At 34.9% G+C, this 19,960-nt stretch overlaps 2 protein-coding genes across 3 annotated transcripts; one reads left to right on the forward strand and one right to left on the reverse strand.

Annotated features, from left to right (window-relative positions):
• The first annotated feature begins 5 nt into the window (after positions 1 to 5).
• LOC126809822 (ribosomal RNA-processing protein 7 homolog A) lies at positions 6 to 10,252 on the forward strand. Its single transcript, XM_050534611.1, has 8 exons — positions 6 to 60; positions 2,259 to 2,395; positions 2,795 to 2,950; positions 5,637 to 5,760; positions 7,288 to 7,385; positions 8,773 to 8,922; positions 9,254 to 9,302; positions 9,839 to 10,252. Exons 1-8 carry the CDS (start codon positions 12 to 14, stop codon positions 9,922 to 9,924), a joined length of 849 nt encoding a protein of 282 aa, XP_050390568.1. The 5' UTR covers positions 6 to 11; the 3' UTR covers positions 9,925 to 10,252.
• A 1,618-nt stretch (positions 10,253 to 11,870) lies between these two features.
• Positions 11,871 to 16,577, reverse strand: LOC126811509 (integrator complex subunit 15). Of its 2 annotated transcripts, none has more exons than XM_050537182.2 (7): positions 16,474 to 16,577; positions 14,993 to 15,220; positions 14,360 to 14,569; positions 13,619 to 13,787; positions 12,805 to 13,305; positions 12,454 to 12,505; positions 11,871 to 12,014 (listed from the first exon to the last, which is right to left on the reverse strand). In XM_050537182.2, exons 2-7 carry the CDS (start codon positions 15,185 to 15,187, stop codon positions 11,948 to 11,950), a joined length of 1,194 nt encoding a protein of 397 aa, XP_050393139.1. In that variant the 5' UTR covers positions 15,188 to 15,220; positions 16,474 to 16,577; the 3' UTR covers positions 11,871 to 11,947. The 2 variants fall into 2 exon arrangements, with proteins under 2 accessions (XP_050393139.1, XP_050393140.1); XM_050537183.2 differs by lacking the exon at positions 16,474 to 16,577 and adding an exon at positions 16,077 to 16,326.
• Positions 16,578 to 19,960: the final 3,383 nt, after the last annotated feature.

Consider the following 19,960-nt stretch of genomic DNA (forward strand, 5'->3'; position numbering starts at 1 on the left):
GAAAAATAAAAATGGAAACATCCGGCGCACATGGTTCGGTTAAAATTAGTGGATTTTCTGGTAATAAGTGTTTGTTCTATATCTGTATGACTGTAAAAACAAATAAGCTCTTACTTAAAGGCTCAGTCCAGTTTTTACCGAATCTCTGGAAAAATAAATTCGTTTCATTATGCAATTCAAACGCCAAATTGAAACTTGGTTTTTGAAATGATCACAAAATCAAAATATTAAAATATGGCAGTAAAGTATACAATTTTTTAAGGCAGTGGCTACGAGTCGTAAAGATAGTCCTCAGGCTATTGTTACGACGAAGCTTTCAGATCCCTCCATCAGCAAAGTTTAGGGTTAAACCCTAACACCAGTCAGGCCCGGATCCAGGGGGGGGGGGGGTTGGATGGCTAAATGGTTAGCGTGCGCGCGCTGTATCATAAAGTCTGTCATTTAGTCGACTGGCGTGGTTTCGAATCCCCTGTTGTACGTGGCAAGGAGTAGGGTCGCCTGTCCAACCTCGTGGGTTTTCTCCGGGTCCTCCCACTGCTAAAGACCCCTACGCGCAAGCGAATTATGTAAATAAAATTAAACCATATGTTAGTCCCGAAATGACCTAGTTTGTGTCGAGTGGACGTTAAACCCCATTTCTCTCTCTCTCTCTTGTCGAGGGGGGGGGGGGGGAACACATTGGCCATGGAGCAAAGGGTAATCATCAGAGTGCCACATGCATTAGTGGTTTGCATAAGTGGCGTGGGCTGATGGGGGGGGGGCACGGCCCCCTGGCTCCAGGCCTGTAGTGAAGTTGAAATCCATTGGTTTAGAGGAGTAATATAGAAATCGATGGTAGGACTTTTTACGACTATTCAGTTTTTAACTTCGCCGATGGAGGGCTCTGAAAGAATCGTCTTAACACTAGCCCGAGGACTATTTGTACGACTCGTCGTAACAATAGCCACTAGGCCTACCATTTTTTAAAGCACTCGGAAATTTTTTTTCATTGAGTGACCTGATGAATGCAACCATTTGTAAATTATGTTTAAAGTTAAGTGCAGTTCATATTCTTTAGGTGGCCTTTCTACATGTCAATGGCAGTAGACCTATGTATAATTTATAAGTCATATCTACATGTATGTTGAATGAAATGAAATGAAATGGAGTTTAACATCCTACTTTTCTGCTCTTAACCTGGGCTAATGAAGACGGGCATACGCCATACAGTGTGCTATGAGGGAAATTTTGCCCAGACAGCGGCACTACGGCCTACTCTTATTTCGAATTCCAACTGCCAAGGGATCTTTTACGTGCACGCCAATGTGTACACAGGACCTCGGTTTTTCGTCCCATCCGCACGACTAGACAGCTTTCCTTGTCAGCCCCTCCATCCTGCATCACTGACAAGGGAGGACCACGCCGGAAAACTGGATGAACTTTCTCGGCCAATGCAGGGATCGAACACCCGACCTCCAGGCTAGCGAGCTAGCGTCTTACCCACTTAGCCACGTGATCCCCCGTATGTTGAATGAAGAAAATTCATTGTTGACTTATATGTGCAAACCAGAGTCACAGTGATTAAGTGGTTAACTAACCAGGTGGTTTGGTCTAGTGGATATGTGCTGAAATTGTTCAGTTTGTGTTATAAAATCTTGAAAATTGCCAGCAGACCTATAGGGTTTAATGAGCTGATCATTTTTTGTACGCCCACATGGAAATGTGATCATATATTGCTGTCATCCCCATTTGTCCATCCATCCGTCTTCCACAATTTCTTTTGAACACTCTACATTTTCATCTGATTGTTTTGAAATTGATATATGTTGTTAACTTAGAGAGATGAAGAATCCTATTTAATTCCAATGATTTGCTTTAATTTCGTCTGGAGTTATGGCACTTGTTTCAGTTTGTAGAACCTTCAACCTTGCGAACTCTCGTCAGACGAAAATTATAATCTGATTTGTATGAAATTGTCTTGTAAACGCCCCCCCCCCCCACCATTACCCACAAAAGAATAAATGTGCGACAACCCTTAGCGACCTCTCGGACGATTTAGCTGCTGTGGGCTTATGTTTCATGCCTGGCAACTTATCTTTTTTAAGATTTGGAATCCCTTCTAAAAATAGATTTTTGATGTTACAATCGTTGGTATTGCCAAATTGAATCTTGCACCATTACTTCTTGGGGTGTCAAGTTGGCTATGATTGTATTGTACAATATATTGGTTGTTACATGTATAGTTAATTTTCTTTATATATTTAAATGTGTTATTGCAGTTGTTCCAATAAAGTTTGAAGATAACAGTCAAGCTTCACATATTTTATATTTTAAAGAGCATTCTTTACATAGAGATGATTCTAGGCCTAAAGGTCGTTCACTGTTCATCGCAAATATACCTCCATATTGCACACAGGTTAGTACATACTATATAATATTATTTCCACATGTACATGTATTTGATTTAAAAAATGTATCTACATGTAATTGATCATTATCAATGAAATACTGACTTGCTTTTTAAATTTTTCTTTCACACTTCTGGTTTTAGGTCATGTTTTGGCTACCAGAAAGGAGAAGTCTATCAAAATTATGTATACACATTATAATTTTCATTGAAAATCTTGTAAATTATGTTTTTAATAAAACTTCTGTTTCCTGAGGTACATCTAAATCAAGTTTGGGTATCAAACAAAACAGTGTATTTCTTATAGAAAAACTTATGTATAAGAGGCATACAGTTGTGTTTAAATGTTCTATGCTCTTTTCAAAATATGGTAAAAAAAAAAAGTCTATTTGCTATTTTATATTATAGGAAGCTTTAGGGAGAATATTTTCAGAGTTTGGTGTAGTTCAGTCAGCATACTTCAGTGAAGATGAACCTCAGAAAACTACACTTAACAAAAATTCCAATAAAAATTTGAATACATCTATTTATTTTCCTGATTCAACATCTGTAGAAAAGAAAAAGGTAAAATGAAATTTAATGTTGACACTATATTTATCATAGATCTATCATCTACCTGGAGACACAGTAAAACATTCCTATATTTCATTTCAAGTTCCTTTACCTTGACCATCTGGTTCAGATATGTCTCCATGATATCATCTACTGAACCAAGTGACATCTGAATGCTATTTCTGCTTATAATGTTTCTCAAGTCACTGGCTCGAGACAGTTCATTGGGATTAGTGGTGCAGATTGGAGGGCCTGGCTAGGGACAATGTATAACCAATCACAGTTTGACTCCACAAATGCACAACTTCCTGAACTCGAACAAAATCCCTCTTTACTTTGTCACCTAAAATTAACACCTAAAGAAGTTTAAGACATGATTTCCATTATTGATACTTCAAAAGCTACAGGCCCAGATAACATCAGTGGAAAATTCCTAAAATCCATCTGCTTCGAAATTAGTTAACCTTAATGTAACATCTTTAATCTTTCATAAAAACTGTTCCTAATATTTGGAAATCAGCAAACGTAAGGGCAATTCATAAAAGAGGCGACCCATCACTATTCGGAAATTACAGACCAGTTTCTTTATTGAGCATCATAATCAAAATTTTCGAAAAATGCATCTACAAACATGTATTTAACTTCTTTAAGGATCACAATATTATTACTGAGTTGCAAAGTGTTTTTTTTTGCAAGGAGACTCAACTACTTACCATCTAATAGATCTTACGCACTTCTTCTGTCTAGCCATCGACCAAGGTCAATATATGAGAACGGTGTTCTGTGACATCAGTAAAGCTTTTGACAGAGTTTGGCATGCTGCACTCTGCCATAAGCCTGGGGTTGTTGGGATCAGAGGAGACTTGTTAGAATGGTTCAGAGACTACTTGTCTAACAGGCAGCAGGAAAAATCAAATTCACCATTCTCGCCTTCGACTCTCTTGCAGTGATTTAAAGGGACATCATTTTCTCAAGCATATTTCTGACAGCCCTACATGCGATTGTGGTCACGCCTTTGAAGACTCTGAACATTTTCTTACATTCTGATGCACGATCTGCGACAACATCAAAACTCCCAAAACTCTATCAAAATTCTCAAAACTTATTATTCGGAACGGAAGACAGAAACAATTCTGAAAAAAAAAATTTCTGCAGTACATAACTTCCTAGACATCTCCCAAAGATTTTGAAAATCCTGTATGAAAATGTATGAAATATAAATATTCTGATTGTGGTTTGTACATATCGAGTATATAGTCTATATAGCCATCTTATAATTTAATCGTTCCTCTACTTTACTTTACTTTTCAATATATATTTATGTTTGTACTTTTATGGAGAGGGGTTCTATAGGCTTTTACCTGTTCTCCAATCCAGTTTCTGTGAATAAATATTGTTTAGAAAAAAAATGTATAGTTGTTTAGATAGGACAAAAAATAAGGTCCTGTGTACACATTGGCATGCACGATAAAGAACATTTGACAGTTGAAATTGGAAATAAGAGTAGGCTGTAGTGCTGAAGGCCAAGCAAAATTTCCCCCATAGCACACTGTATGGAGTATGCCCGACTTCATTAGCCCAGTCAGAGTAGGACTTTAAACCCCATTTGAATGCAACTCAAGTCACTGCATTTAATACATTGTTGAAATCAATAATGTACAGTACCTGTAACTTCATTTATTTTCTCCTGTGCTGTTTATTAACCCGTTAAGTGCGTAGGTCGTTATATAACGTCCTGGAAAACTGCCACTCAATGTGTGTAGGGCGTAATATAACGCCTTGGAGGTATTTTCCCTAACCTATTCTTAGAACATTGTTCGTCACTTGGGGAATCCCTTGGGAATTCCCTCACGATCGCAGCCTGTGTAGGACGTTATATTACGTCCTGGACAACTGCCACTCACTGTGTGTAGGGCGTAATATAACGCCTTGGAGGTATTTTCCCCAACCTATTCTTAGAACATAGTACATAGTTCTTCGTAATTTCGTCAAATTAATTACACAATAGGGGGTAGTTAACATTTTAAAAATGTCACGCTTAACGGGTTAATATGAACCTGTCTCTATTCACAACTTTGAAACTTTCATTTTGATAGTCACCACATGGTTGGTTATCCAAATTTATCAGGGACAGAAAGAATTTGTATTGTTTCAGTTAATTGTAACATTTGACTTTCATTGGATTTAGATTTCACAATTAAAGTTTGTATCTCTAAATTAATATTATCCATAATATTCGATATTAAAAACACAAATTATAATTCAGTATTGGATCATTTTCATCAATATTAATGTTATCTTTATCTGAAAATATGGGCTCCTGATCCAATATTTAATACACAATGAAAGTTTTAAAATCAATTCTCAACGCTCGGTTCTCTGTTTTCTCGACAAGTCCATGAGTCAATGTAAAAGTAATTTTAAATGGATGATCTCCAACAGATAAAAAGGAAAAGAGATAAACTTGTAGACTGTACTAACCAGGCACTAATGACTGCAGTTCAATTTGGATTGCTCACATATTTCACTGATCATAACTAGTTAGAAATTACTTCAAAAATTGAATTTAAATCGTTCATATACATTTATATTACTTTAATATGTGCTTTTTGACCCATTTTCATCTATTTTAAGGTTCTAAAGAAAAAATTCTATATGTCCTTTAAGAATATCTATTTTACTGATTTTATTATTTCAGTGTTTTAGGATGGGTTATATTATTTATAAAGACAAATCTAGTTTAAATAAAGCGTTATCATCACCATATGAAAAACCTTTTATAATATCTACCAAATCTAACCCTGTATTAACAGGAATGTCAAGTAAGTATTTATTTTTAAAATTCCATATTAATCTATTACCAATAAACAATTATAAAATACTTAGCAATTTTATAAATTTAAAGGAGCTATCCCAGTGAGTATATATTGATAAAGGTTTGTTTAAATGTTCTATTTTAACACTAAAATGTGAAGAAAGCAAATACCATACCTGGAATTCAGCTAAAAATGCAGTCTGATTAAAATACAGATCTATATTTCATTTCGTTTTTTTATACTTTCGATGGCCTACACTACATGAAGATCTGACAAGTTGTACTGGAAGGTCGTGTCAGGGGTTGTACATACATTGATAAATCAATCGGCATTGACTTTTCTAGTGGTTTACCCACAGTTCCGTGCATGGCACTCAAGAAGTCGCCATAACAGACTGTTTCATTGGCTAATCCCTCACGTTTACCAAAGCGCAGGTAATATAACAACTCTTCTAGATCCTAGTGTAGTGAAGACAAGTAAAACGAAATTGAACTATAAAAAACAAAACGAAATAGGATCTGTGTTTTAATCAGATTGCTAAAAATGTGGAGCTAGATTTGCTTAATCAGTGTTACTTGACTTATTTAAGGAATTCCATCGTTCAGTTCTATGACTGACATGATAATCATGATAATCACTTACCACTAAGACTTAGGTAAAATATAAACATCGTTATCCACACACTTGAGGAGAGCATGGAATTTGTGGAATTATCACCAACCATATTTGGAAACTAAAAGTTTATATTTCTTTGAAAGTGTATCACACAACTTAATACAGAATAGGATAAAGTTTCAAAAGAGTCTTTCACACAGAACTGACCTGCTATAATATGTCTGGGTCGAGTCCGTTATTACTTATTTAAAGAGGGATTGTAACTCTCAACTAGACAATAAATTCAATTAATTTTGAAGATCTTATTCAAAATAGTTTTCAAGAGAGTTTCTACTAGAACTCTGTATATTAAAAGTTAAATCTTGAAGTTCCCTAACAAAATTACTAGAGTACAAGATCTGTCATCATGGGAAAATGTTCCTTCGATTGAAATTTTTACAGAAATTGATGATATATCACAATATTGACATTATTTTCGTCATAGTGAAGATATAACATGGTATTTTAGTTATTTCAATATTTTTGAAATTGTCTATATTATTACTATCGATATTGATGTTCATATCACTATATTGTCATACCGTTACATCACCCATAGTCTCTGAATAATATAAGAGTCTCAACATACGACATACCATCCAATGCAGACGATATAAAAGGGATATAGTCAAACAGCTAGTGCCACTTAATATTCCCCCTAAAATCTTTTGATGGACCTCATTTAAATCCAATTTAATCCAACCTAAGAGATTATCAAGCATGGATATTTTGGTTTTGTTGTCTTAATTAAATGTAAAATGACCAATTTGAGTACATTTTAATCTGGATTAAGCCATTAGATATTGTCTGAAAAATGCAGATGATGGTCAGCAGCTTTGTTTGTTTAAATTCAAGATAATTGATTTTTTTTGTTTATAGAATGGCAGAAAGAATATACAGTTGAAACTGTGAATGCTAATGCACTCCAAGATGAAATAGATCAGTATATGGAATCATATGACAGTAAATTAAATCAAGTAAGTCCTACTGTAAAGCAGACAATTGTGTTATTAAAGGGACGTATGGAATCTAAGTGCCAAAATACAGAGGAATGGTGTATTTACTTTGTCTCAAAATTTATCAGGATTGACCCTTTAAATTTAATTTATCGCCAAAGCCAGTGGTAGTCTGAACAAAATTGGGGCGTTGAATGGCCGAATGGTTTAACGTTTGTGCTTTAAATTGTAATTAATTAAACTATGTTAGTCCCAAAATGACCCAGTTTGTGTCAAGTGGACATTAAACCCCTTTTCTCTCTCTAAACAAAATTGAACACTGAATTAATTCTTCCTCTTATACATGTACTCTAGAATGTTTAATATCTTGCCAGTACCAAAATCAACTAGGACATCTTGAGATGAAAAAATTGTTCTTTTTATACGCCCATATTTTTATGTGGACGTATATTGTCGTCGCCCCTGTCCATCCGTCCACAATTTGTTTGTGAACACTCTACAGATCACAATTTTTGTCCGAACCCTAATGACAGTCCAGTTCGAGTTTAAAATATATCTTTGTATCCCAAATATCTCAGTCCATTTCCATATTCACACATTTCAGACCATAACTTCCTGGATTATAGCCCCTGATAGTACGAAAAATCTTTTTTTTTTTCTTCTTTTAGCTTGTTCTCTTGCAAAATGTGGGCTAACTTGCCTGGCAACCGCTGGTTTATGTTTACATGTGCAATGTCATTTCTTATTCAAATAGTGCTCAGTTGTCAGGACTATACAGTCATAACAATTTTGACCTTATTTCAAGAAGTAGAACAAGGACTGAAAAGTTATTATTGGAGAAATTAATGCAATCAGTGGCTCTGGAAAACACCTTCAAGTTCAATATGACAATGTATGTCAATGTTGTGATTGAAGTAATAGCTTTATATAACCTCACATACCTTTATTTATTGTCTCCCCCTTTTGGATTTATCTGTCACACATTTTAGAACAAATTAAATTGTCTTCTAATTGAGGTAGATATTCATTAGGGTAATGTCTTTCTGCTTAGACAAAGTAGAGATAAGCAATTTAATTTGCCAATGCTTTGGAATTTGGATCATGATAACTCTGATTTTAATTGAGAGTGATGAATCTTGATGTACTGATTATAATTATCAACATCTTGACTATGTATACTATTGAGCAATATTTGCTCAGGTTAAGCAGAATGATAATCAATTTGATTGCTCAAGGCTTTATGAAAAAATAATGTGCAAGTAATTAATGAGCATCATCTATTTATTTGGGGATTGAGGTGGGGGACACCAGTCTCACTGTTGGCTGATCTTTATCTGTTGCTGGTTAACTTCACAATAAATTTTGTGACATTGACTAAATGTTAATATGTTTGTCACTGTATCTATAGCAACTAGAAGAAGAGAAAGATAAGGAAGGTGTAGCTGATGATGAAGGCTGGGTAACAGTGACTAAACATGGTAAAATGAAACCTACACCTCGAACAGCTGTAAATCAGAAAAAGTTATCGAAGAAGGAAAGAAAAAGAAAGAAAGAAAGGGTTAGTGTTATAATTTCCATATGGTTCCCACTTGTCATTTGTAGTGCCTGAGACGAAAAAACCTAGGTCCATCTTTGTACACATTGGCATGTATCTAACAAACAGGTTGACAGTTAGAATTTGAAGAACAGGCAGAAATACCATTGTCAGGGGAATATTTGTCTCCCTTTAGTAGTGAACATGGCAAATAAAAATCGAACCCAACTCAAATCTTTACCTTTTATATATTACTTATACCACACATGTAGTTTATATTAACTAATAAATTAAGAAACAGAATATAATTCTATAAACAGTGTAATATTTATTTAACTTGTGTTTTTTTTTTCAGGAATTGTTAAATTTCTATACTTTTCAAATAAAACAAGAAAAACAAGACAGTAAGTTATAATATAGTTTTATTATAAAAGTGTTAGCTACAAATCTGGACCAGCTTGAATATACGCCTTGTGTGATAATTTGTACTGGACAAATTCTGTGACATGTGCCTTATGTCCAGTCTTGGTTAGCTATTTGACCATAACAAACAAATGTTAACTGGTATCATCTGTTTAAAAGGAAAAGCATGCCTTGTCTTGTGCATGAAGCTAAGAACTACATGTATACTACTGTAGATAAATGGAGGGATACTTTAATCTTGAATTTCAGAAACTGATAAATGATTCAAACTTGCATTAATTCTACTGCGTAGATATACGCCATCTGTGAACTGGATGGTTAGGTCATCTTTTTTGTCTTAGGAACCAAGTTATAATGCAGCACTAGTAGTATAAAGCAAGATAGATATTGCACAACGTTTCCGCAATTGTTCTCTTATTGTTATCAAGCACAAATGATGTTTTACATTGAATAAAATCAGGTAAATCAGGGAGCATAAGAGCACATTTTTGAAGTTACTTTTTTTTTTGTATTACAGGAATAGCTACTCTACGACAAAAGTTTGAAGAAGATAAAGAGAGAATAACACAAATGAAAGCAGCTAGAAAGTTTAAACCTTATTGAAGCCAAGGACAAATACCACTATACATTATAAAATCTCTTATTTCTTTTTAACATAGGATGCTATGTTCAAGTCACTACATGTTCACTCTCAATTTGTGACTCAAATATGTTCAGTATTTGATAAAGACATTGTTTTGAGACAACACCACTTCCATACATTAGTAAAACTATGTATGTACATGTTAGTCAACAATGCTATGTTTCTGTGGGTAAATGACTGATTAAAAGAAAAGAACTATAAAATTCATTTGCTAATTTTGTGGCAAAAATAAATACATGTACATATATAAATGCATATGGCCACTGTAAATAAAACCCATTACCTTTCTTTGAAGTTTTTACTGAACCCTTTAAAGATACATTATGGGAGATAAGATAAAGAGATGGCAGTTCTCGCTATAATAGTTAAAAACTAGATAGTGTAAAGGTAATTTGCTGAAAATTTCAGTCATATTGATCCACTATGAGCCGAGATAGAAGCGGGTGAAATTTTTGCATAGTCTCGATCATCATTACTAAAATCATTAATATAAACAGCATAGTCTCGATTATCCACTTTTTCTGATTTAATTATCAACTGCCGTTAGTGGCATATAGGAATCTTATCCAGCCAACATCGAAGGCTAGCCTTGACATCGAGAGTTTATTATGGTCTGAATAATGCCTAATTGATAATTTAGATAACATTTCAGGCCTAAAGAAAGACTTGTAATAGGCAGATTTTGCTCTTGCATAATGCATGTTTAAATTTACAACAGTCTGAAAATATTGCTTTTCTAAGACAAATCAAAGATCAACTGATATTTCAAGGATACAAGATCATATGCCAAGTTTCATTAAAATTGAATGAAAAATGTAGACATTGGTGAAGTTGTAGGCAATGACGGCGTGAATAATTATAGTATCTTGTTCAAATTAAACTCTTTTGGGATGTCAGGGTAATGAGGCAATGTACAGTAAGTAGTTTTGTGAGAATTGATTGAAATAAGTACACTTTTGTGTTCAGAAGCTTTTTTGACATATTTTGTCTAGTCAAGGGAGAGAGAAATGGGGTTTAACGTCCACTCGACACAAACTAGGTCATTTCGGGACTAACACATGGTTCAATTTTTTATTTCAATAATTCGCTTGCGCATAGAGGTCTTTAGCAGTGGGAGGAAACCGGAGAAAACCCATGAGGCTGGACAGGCGACCCTACTCCTTGTCACGTACAACCGGGGAATCAAAACCCCGCCAGTTGACTCAATGACAGACCGTGTGATACAGCGCGCGCACGTGCTAACCATTCGGCCATCCAACCCCCCTGTCTAGTCAAGGGCAAATAACACCAAGTATATTTCACAATACTTGAACCCCTCAAGGATAGAAGGCCATATGCCAAGTTTTATTAGAATCAGCTTTCACAATTTATTTTCAAGTGCAATAAATGATGAATCCAGGGATGCTACTTTGCTTGTATATTCCGTACATGTCCTACATGATAATGTCACATATCCTAATAGTATATGATACCCCAAATCAATGGACAGTCATTATAACTTTCAAAATGCTTTAATTCTTATCTACTGCCTAAACATAAACATGCCGATGCTGACACACCCGTGTCCGCTTTTACACAACAATTTTTATCTGAAACCAATTTCCTTCGAAAGAAGTTCGAAAGAATTGCCATGTGGTTTCACCTGGCAACCCATATACCATTAAAGAATATTTTAAATATTTTCCATTTATTATGAATCATAAAAAAAACATGTCATGCACTCCACAGTAACATCAGTAGTCTGTTATTGTTTAGCTGCCAAACTTGAATTAGAATGTTTTTTGTTCAAATCTTTATTTCAGCAGAAAGACACCGAGAAGGAATTGAGTTGGGGGTGGAGGTTTTATAATGCATCTTTTTGAAGACCGTTATATACAGTATTCAAGATTTTAAAAAAAAACATTCATTTAATTTTAAAAATTTATTAAACACATAAATCAAGGTAATCTTTTAGAGGCATTTAGCAACTGGATAGTTCATAAATTAAGGCCTTGTTTGAACTTTTTGCTGATTTTCACCCGTTAAAAAAGCTAGCACCATGTGTAATAATCTGAAAGTAAAGAAGTCACTGGTGAAATGAAATAGGGTTTAATGACTACATTTCTGTACCAATCGTGGTAATAAAGACATACACCATGCGCTATGAGGAATTTTTGTGTGGACACATGCGCACCAATGTGTACATGGGACCTCAGTTTTTCCTCCTATACAAACAAATAGACACTGTTTCTTGCCAGGTACACTATCCAGAACCACCGACAAGAATGGGAAACCAAACTGACAAATACTAAGGAAATTTCAGACCCACAGCAAAATCCCCTAGTAAGGGGGTAGCAGACTGTGCCAAAATTATTTTGCACATATTATTGTCACAACCTCACAAGAATAAAACCTGCATACCATTAGATTTCTCTGTTCACTGACGACTAAACATTACTTGCTGTGCGCAGATTCTATCATACAAGAAAAATATAATAGAAAAAGGTTACCTGTTTCTAGGGAAACTGTTCAAAGCAATATTACGAAATTCATTCAATTTTCCTGTAATCAAATTAATTTTACCTTGTTAATCAAGTTATTAAAATTTGAAGTAAATTAAACAAAAACAGTCTCTGTGTCATAGATTAAGAACGTTAATTTGACTAAACACTACAAATCAGATGATTACCAAGACAGTAATTATATTTTCTTCCCATTAAAAGTATTATAATTTCTCACCAACACAATGTTCTAATCTCTATGGATCAACGAAAATATTTTCCTTTAAGGTGCATCAACAGTTTTCCACTTAAAAAAGTTGACATTGTTAATAGTTTTGAATTGAAAAAAACATGACCTACCGGTTTCCACGCCAAGACAACCACTAACAGCAGAAACTTGAATGACTTGTGAAAATCTCTCTAAAGCTGTATGTAGACTTTCTTCCTCGGGGGTAACAGAACAAGCTCGACATACTATTATTAAAGAATGAATAATATCTAACATGTTCATCACTGTGATCAGATACTGGGAAATATTGTTAATATTCGTCTGACAAAACTGTAAACTCTGCAACAATCCCAAATGTAATTTAGATAACAAATTCAACAGTTTTGTAGCTTTTTCAAGTTCAACATCTTGAGAAGACTTAGAACTATCTTCACTACCATTTTTAGCACTATTTAAGAGATGTTTAGAAAGAATTATTCCACGAACACACCATCCTGTTAATCCCGGGATTGGAGATGAGTAATTGTTATGTATACGAGATTGCCGAACGGATTCACAACATAATGTACAGTCTGTGTTTATCCATTCTGTTACATGTTCTAATAAACACAGGGGAGGCACTGATCTTGTATCTGAAAAAATAATTTTATAAAAAAAAAACATTTGCTATCAGCAATAACAATCATACTTTTTAAACTGAGTATTTTTTAAATTTTCAGTTGTTGATGGGTGGTGGTCAAAGTAAAATCTGCAAATCAAAACGGCATCTATAAATCAAATATTTGCCTACTTCTCTTTAACAATATTTGCACATTTTGATAACTTGGCTTAAAGTGAGAGTATAATAATGTATGGGAAAAAAACTCATCTGTAGATATGTAGTAATATTGCAGGCTACTAGTAAGTATCTTTAGCTAGATATGTATGCTATATTTTTTTTTTTACCTTGAAATGAATATAGCATGGTGACAGATGTGATAAAATTACAAACAAATAGCGGTGATGTAGATGGTAATTTCTGGAACACTATAGATGGATCAACAAATAATAAACAATAATCTTCAACTAGTCGTAATGTTAATTGCTGAACTGGTCTTGTACTGCACCCTCTTTCCTGAAATGAAAACCAAAATAATTACATGATGACAAACCATTTTTTACAATGCTCACATTTTATGTGGCAATATATTACCTATTCAGAGTGATGCAATGATTTTTTTAAAAAGCTACTACCCCTGTCACGGAAACCTTGTAAACACTGTTCAAGTCAGGTTTAATGAGGTTTTTCTTTTTAAAACTTTCTGGGATTATGCGACTAGTCATAAGAAGGAACCTAATGAGAACTCTTGTAAGATTTGTTTCCAAACTTGTTAGGCTATGTTTGGTATCAAAATTCAGACTGGCCCATCAATTGCATTGCCCCCAATCCTCAAAACTTAAAAGCTGCCCTTCAAAATGTTGTTGGTGGACTGTAAATTTGTTGCCTGGCAATGCAAATGTGTTTTTCTAAAATTGTAATACTGAATCAACACTCTTTCAAAAATAATTATGACCATACAATATATAGGGAGTTAATTTTTTTTCCAATTTCTTCTAAAAAAAAAATAATTTCCGGACACAAATATGCAAATTTAAAGTTTCACTATGACAAAATTGTTTTCAAGTACAAATAGAGTAAAAACAAACCTGAGCCCAAATTGCAGCACAGTCTAGCACAGGACTGCAGCTTATAGATAATGCCATTGATACAAGTTTGGTGAGAAGTGAACTGCTGTAATTATCTCCCCTTGGACAAAAGATGGCATTAAATATCTGATATTTACTCTTCTGTGAGGCTTCATTAAAACTTGTACACAACATCTGTAAGAGTTGTAATTCTTCAATTGGTGGTAGAGTCTACACAAATAAAAAAGAAACGAAAGCAAATAAAAAGTCTGTGGGTATAAGTGCTGAAATACAACAGGAGTACCATGGTTACTTCTCTTTATACACAAATGTATTCAGTTCAATAATGGTAAAATTCCATTTTGATACCCACGTCTGTGTAAATGTACATGTACCTGATACTAATACTGTTTCAGAAAGATTTAGCTAATTTTCACATGATATTTTCGTAGATCAAGTTCATTCTAAACACAGCACAGTCTTCATTTGAGAACAGGTACGTGTCTGCCGTAGAGCTACCTATGAGTAAGGACACTGCAAGTTTCGTATTGTAACATGTGTCAGGCACAGAGTCCAGCCCAGAATTTACTATTGTTGCGAATTTAAACTTTAAGTTCTAGCATTAAAACACTAAAAATCCTTCTTAAAGCATACCTTTTGGGGTTTTCCTTTACTCTTGAATAGTATAAACTCTTGACAAATATCTGCTGCTAAAGCTTCCACACCATGACTTAGACCAGGCACTGAATCTTGTGATGATGAAAAGATCGATGTAAGATGCTGTAAAGCCTCTCTAGTACACTCAGGAAAGTCCATATGTCGGAGTTTCTTGATCAAATTATGTGTCATCTTCAGTTCTTAGGGATGTAGCAATATGAATATCTACAAAATAATTATTCCACTATATAATATAGGCTGACAGCTAGCTGATATCAATTTACCCAAGAGATATTGACTAATTATACGCCCACATTGAAATGTGGTCGTTTATTGTCGTCGGTCCGTCTGTCCGCCTGGCGTCCACAATTTTTTGTGGACGCTCTAGAGGCTAAAGTTAATATCCGATTGACTTTAAATTTATGTACAGTGTTTAAGGCCATGAGACGAAAATGTCTATGGATTTTCAGCAATTTCCAATAATTACTGCCAGAGTTATGGCCCTTGATCACTTCAAAAAATGTTGTTGATGTTCTAGAGGCTAAAGTTAATATCCGATTGACTTTAAATTTGTACACTGTGTTTAAGGTCATGGGATGAAGAAGCCTATTGATTTTCAGCGATTTACGATAATTACTGCGAGTTATGGCCCTTGATGACTTCAAAAAATCTTGTGGACGCTCTAGAGGCCAAAGTTAATATCCGATTGACTTTAAATTTGTACACTGTGTTTAAGGTCATGCGACGAAGAATCCTATTGAATTTCAACGATTTCCGATAATTACTGCCAAAGTTATGGCCCTTGATCACTTTAAAAGTCTTATGACGCTCTAGAGGCTAAAGTTATCATCCGATTGACTTCAGAGTGATACTTTAAGATCTTGAGACGAACAAGTATATTGATTTTCAATGAATTTTTATAAAGGACTTGAACAGCTAAATCCATGATATTAAAAGTTTCGTAAATTCGTATACTAAACGTTAGCATGGGGCAGAACTTTATAAAAACCAAACAAATTCTAATGGTTTTCTGATAATTACTTCACGAGTTGTTGTTAGTTTATTATAAATGTTTCATTACCGAAAAAAGTAAAAATATTTATGGCTATGCGACAACACTTGTTGACTGCCCGGACGATTTAGCTCCTGTGGGCGTATGTTTCGTTGCCTGGCAACCTATCCTTTTTATTAACTGTACGTTGCATTACTGATTCCAGTGAAGAAGTTGCCTAGTAAAAATGACTGTTAATAAATAAAAAAAATAAACTTCGTTGAGTCGTAAAGTTCGGTAAAGCCAGGCAAAAGGTATAAATAAAGTGAAAGTCAAAGTCAACCCCGTTTACATCTAAATGAAATAGTCCCCATCCCCAATGAAAGTCAAGATTATTATTATTTATTTATCAAAAATATCAAAATAATTGTTAAGGTGGTCCCCGAAGTCCCTGTAAAGTATATGATATGTGTAAGGTCGACCTTACGTGAATGAAATTTAGACTATTATTATATTTTGTTCCCAAAATCCACCATATTGATTAGAGCGCCTCTACAAATCATGTAGAGTTATCTACCAAGGCAAGCAGTTTCCTTCTCCAGAAGTAAGGGACACAATTCCGTTGAATGACAGTATGGAGGCAGACCACCATTAATTTCCCCATTGACTTCAATGTTAATTCTGGCCTCTTTGCCCACCTCCAACTTTTCCCCAAATTTTCGTTGGGCTGAATGCTTTTCACTACAGACAGAGGAACAAATGGTCATGTCTTTGCACTAAAATTTGTATGAGGTTGACCACCAAAATTTTGAGATACACAAACTTGAAGAAGCATACTAAAAACATGTAACTAGTTGCCGTACATATCGCCGTAGCTAACCTGATAACCCCCTTATCCTTCCGCCTTAAAATCATGAATATTTACCAAAACCTGGGAGAAAATGTTAATTCAAACCCTCTTCGTCCATTCTAGACCAAAAAATCAACAAAAATGGGCATGCAAAAGGGGAGAAAAGAGAGAGAGAGAATTGCTATAAATAGACGAACTACAATTGGTACCGAGATGATGAAATTTAATGGTGGCCACAGCTATTATCCGACAGGACGAATTACCAAATACTACCCAATGCCAATATCACCCAATGGGTACCGAGATGATGAAATTTAATAGTGGTCTGCCTCAGACTACAGCTATAAACCGACAGGACGAATTACCAAATACTACCCAATGCCAATATCACCCAATATACTACCCAATACCACCACACACTGCCTGATTATGATTATAAACAGAAAGGATACATAAATTATATCAATCAAAGTGAGTTGCCTCCCGGAAGTAGCAAAAGTTAATTATAGGGTAATGTGGGGTAAAGCGCCTACCTTAGGCTAATTAAGGGAAACTCTCTGCCCAATTCATATTTCTCAACCTTCTGAAACCACTTCAGGATTATATCAAACTACTGATGATATTTTGTTGTTTAACTTATTTTTATCGGGTTATGTCTATAATTGTAAACTTATAAGCAAAATACCAAAAAAGACCCCCCAAAAAAACAGAAATTGGGCGGATCCCCAAACGTAGGACAAAATGCCTTTTAAGCAGGGGTAGGCGGCCCATAGTAAGCTTCCTGCCCAATCATGGTTAAAACTAGCATCTATTTACAAATATTACAACCTATCTTGTATGTTATTATATAATTATGTGCTACATTTATTTTGTACATGTAGTGTCAAACTGAAGTTTATTATTTTTATTCAATGGTTAAAGGTGCAATGTGTGAAATTTTGCCTGTGTGTTGTATCTCATAGGCCTACATGTATCATAGGCCTACTGTCGTGCGATAGGATTGTCCCTATTGAGTAAACGGTCCTTTCGGATACATTTCGATACGATCAACACGATTGCACGACTCGTAATAGTGGGAACCTAGCAATATAATTACTTTGTATACTGTCCCTTTGGGTTGTTTTAGTACAAATAAAATTATCCAAATTATCCCTTTTCCCATAATTAAAGGGATGCGAAATTGCCTAGTTTTCTCCTGTCACTAACGCTATTTGATCAACTTTGCTTCAATTTCATCAACAGTAGGCTGGTCTAAATATCATCTGTACACGGGATCTCGGTTTTTCTCCCCACTCGAACGACTATACACTGTCCCTTGAAACACTTACAAGGAGGAATCACGCCGTAAAATCCCGATGAACTTTCTCGGTCAACGCAGGGACCTCTAGGTACGTATATGAAGAAAACAACAGTAATATTGATAAATAATTTATTGTGAACAAGAAATTTGAATAGTAACTTTAGCCTCTAGAGCGCCCTCAAGATTTTTCAAAGTGATAAATGGCCATAACTCCAGTAGTGATTATCAGAAATGGTTGAAAATCAATAGACTTCTGCATCTCGTGACCTTAAACACCGTGTATAAATTCAAATTCAAACAGATGTTAACTGTAGCCCCTAGAGTGTCCACGAGAATTTTCAAAGTGATCAAGGACCAGAACTCTGGCAGTAATTACTGGAAATTGTTGAAAATCAATAGGATTCTTTATCTCATAACTGTAAATACTGTGTATAGATTTAAAGTCTATCGGATATTAACTTTAACCTCTTGAGTGTCCATAAGATTTTTAAAGTAATCATGGACCATAACTTCGGCAGTAATTACCGGAAATTATTTAAAAAAAACCCAATAGGATTCTTCATTTCATGAACTTAAACACTGTTTATAAATATAAAGTCAATCGCATTTTAACTTTAGCTTCTTGAGTGTTCACGAGAATTTTAAAAGTGATCAAGGGCCATAACTCTGGCAGTAATTATCGGAAATTGTTGAAAAGAAGTAGGCTTCCACCAAATGAAGCATTAAATACTGGTGTTATTATCAATATAAATTTGATTTCTATATCTTTCATAGCTACCCATCTACACTCGATGACTGACATCTACAAATTAAGAAAAGGTGACCCAGAAATTTTAAATTCGCACAGAATACATATATTTTTGTCTACAACTTCAATATTTTGGAGGACACGCGCCGACAAGAAAACCCTACTGTGCCATAACACGTGACTCTCTACTACCAATCATATCCGAGATTTTCATGGTGGGCCCTTAACCCCACGTAGGCACTTTATACGATGTTACCCTAGCCCTTCAGCTAACTGGAATGTATATTCATGAATCGTATCAGTGGATCACAGGGAGAGAGAGAGTATCATTTCGGGAGTATCATACTATTCGAGTTTATGTCAATAATTCAATTGTGCGTCTTAAGCAGTGGGTGGAAACCGGGGGACCCAGAGTAAACCCACGAGGTTGGATAGGCGACCCTACTTCTTATAACGTACATGCGGGGAGTCGAAACCACACAACTTATCTCAGTGACAGATCTTGTGATTTAACGCGTACGCTTTGAGTGTCATTCAATGTCAAGTGGGTCTATTTTTAGAAATTTGGGAAATCGACCCCTCCAAAAAATCTGGAAAAAATAAAATGTTGTTGTACATGTAAAAACTAGAAACTGTGCAAAATTTGTGGTCTGTAGCTTGAAAATTGACTGAGATACGGGTATTTGAGTTTCATGAGTTACCAACGAGTTTTCGAAATAAAATATGTATCCTGTTTTTACCTTTTTTAGTGAAGATATACAGCTGAAATCTGCAATCCGATTACAGATGAGTGGTAGGGGTCGCATGGTACTGGGCCATGAAAACCGAAAAGAATTTGGTGTAATTGTATATTTTCTGGATTTTGTAGTGCTCCAGGAGTTACAAAGTAATAGATATAGACCCAAAGTTTGGCCTATAAAGAGATTGGCGGTAGTACTATAAGAAACATAATTATGAAAATACGTTTAGACACCAAAATTATCTTCCTAGAATAAATACTATGGGAGCTATAGGGGTTTATTTGATGTGACGGCCGTCTTAGACGCCATCTTGAATTTCTCAAAACGCTCAAGGGT

The sequence above is a fragment of the Patella vulgata genome, chromosome 2 (genome assembly GCF_932274485.2).
Source record: "Patella vulgata chromosome 2, xgPatVulg1.2, whole genome shotgun sequence".
In the NCBI taxonomy this organism is placed as follows: Eukaryota; Metazoa; Mollusca; class Gastropoda; family Patellidae; genus Patella; species Patella vulgata.

Coding starts and splice junctions, on each gene's coding strand:
- LOC126811509 (XM_050537182.2), bottom strand. CDS start 15,187: ATGACACATAATTTGATCAAGAAACTCCGACATATGGACTTTCCTGAG. Junction 13,788..14,359: donor GTGCTGCAATTTGGGCTCAG/GTTTGTTTTTAC, acceptor TTTTCATTTCAG/GAAAGAGGGTGCAGTACAAG. Junction 12,506..12,804: donor TTGTCTTGGCGTGGAAACCG/GTAGGTCATGTT, acceptor ATTTGATTACAG/GAAAATTGAATGAATTTCGT.
- LOC126809822 (XM_050534611.1), top strand. CDS start 12: ATGGAAACATCCGGCGCACATGGTTCGGTTAAAATTAGTGGATTTTCT. Junction 2,951..5,636: donor CATCTGTAGAAAAGAAAAAG/GTAAAATGAAAT, acceptor TTATTATTTCAG/TGTTTTAGGATGGGTTATAT. Junction 5,761..7,287: donor TGTATTAACAGGAATGTCAA/GTAAGTATTTAT, acceptor TTTTGTTTATAG/AATGGCAGAAAGAATATACA.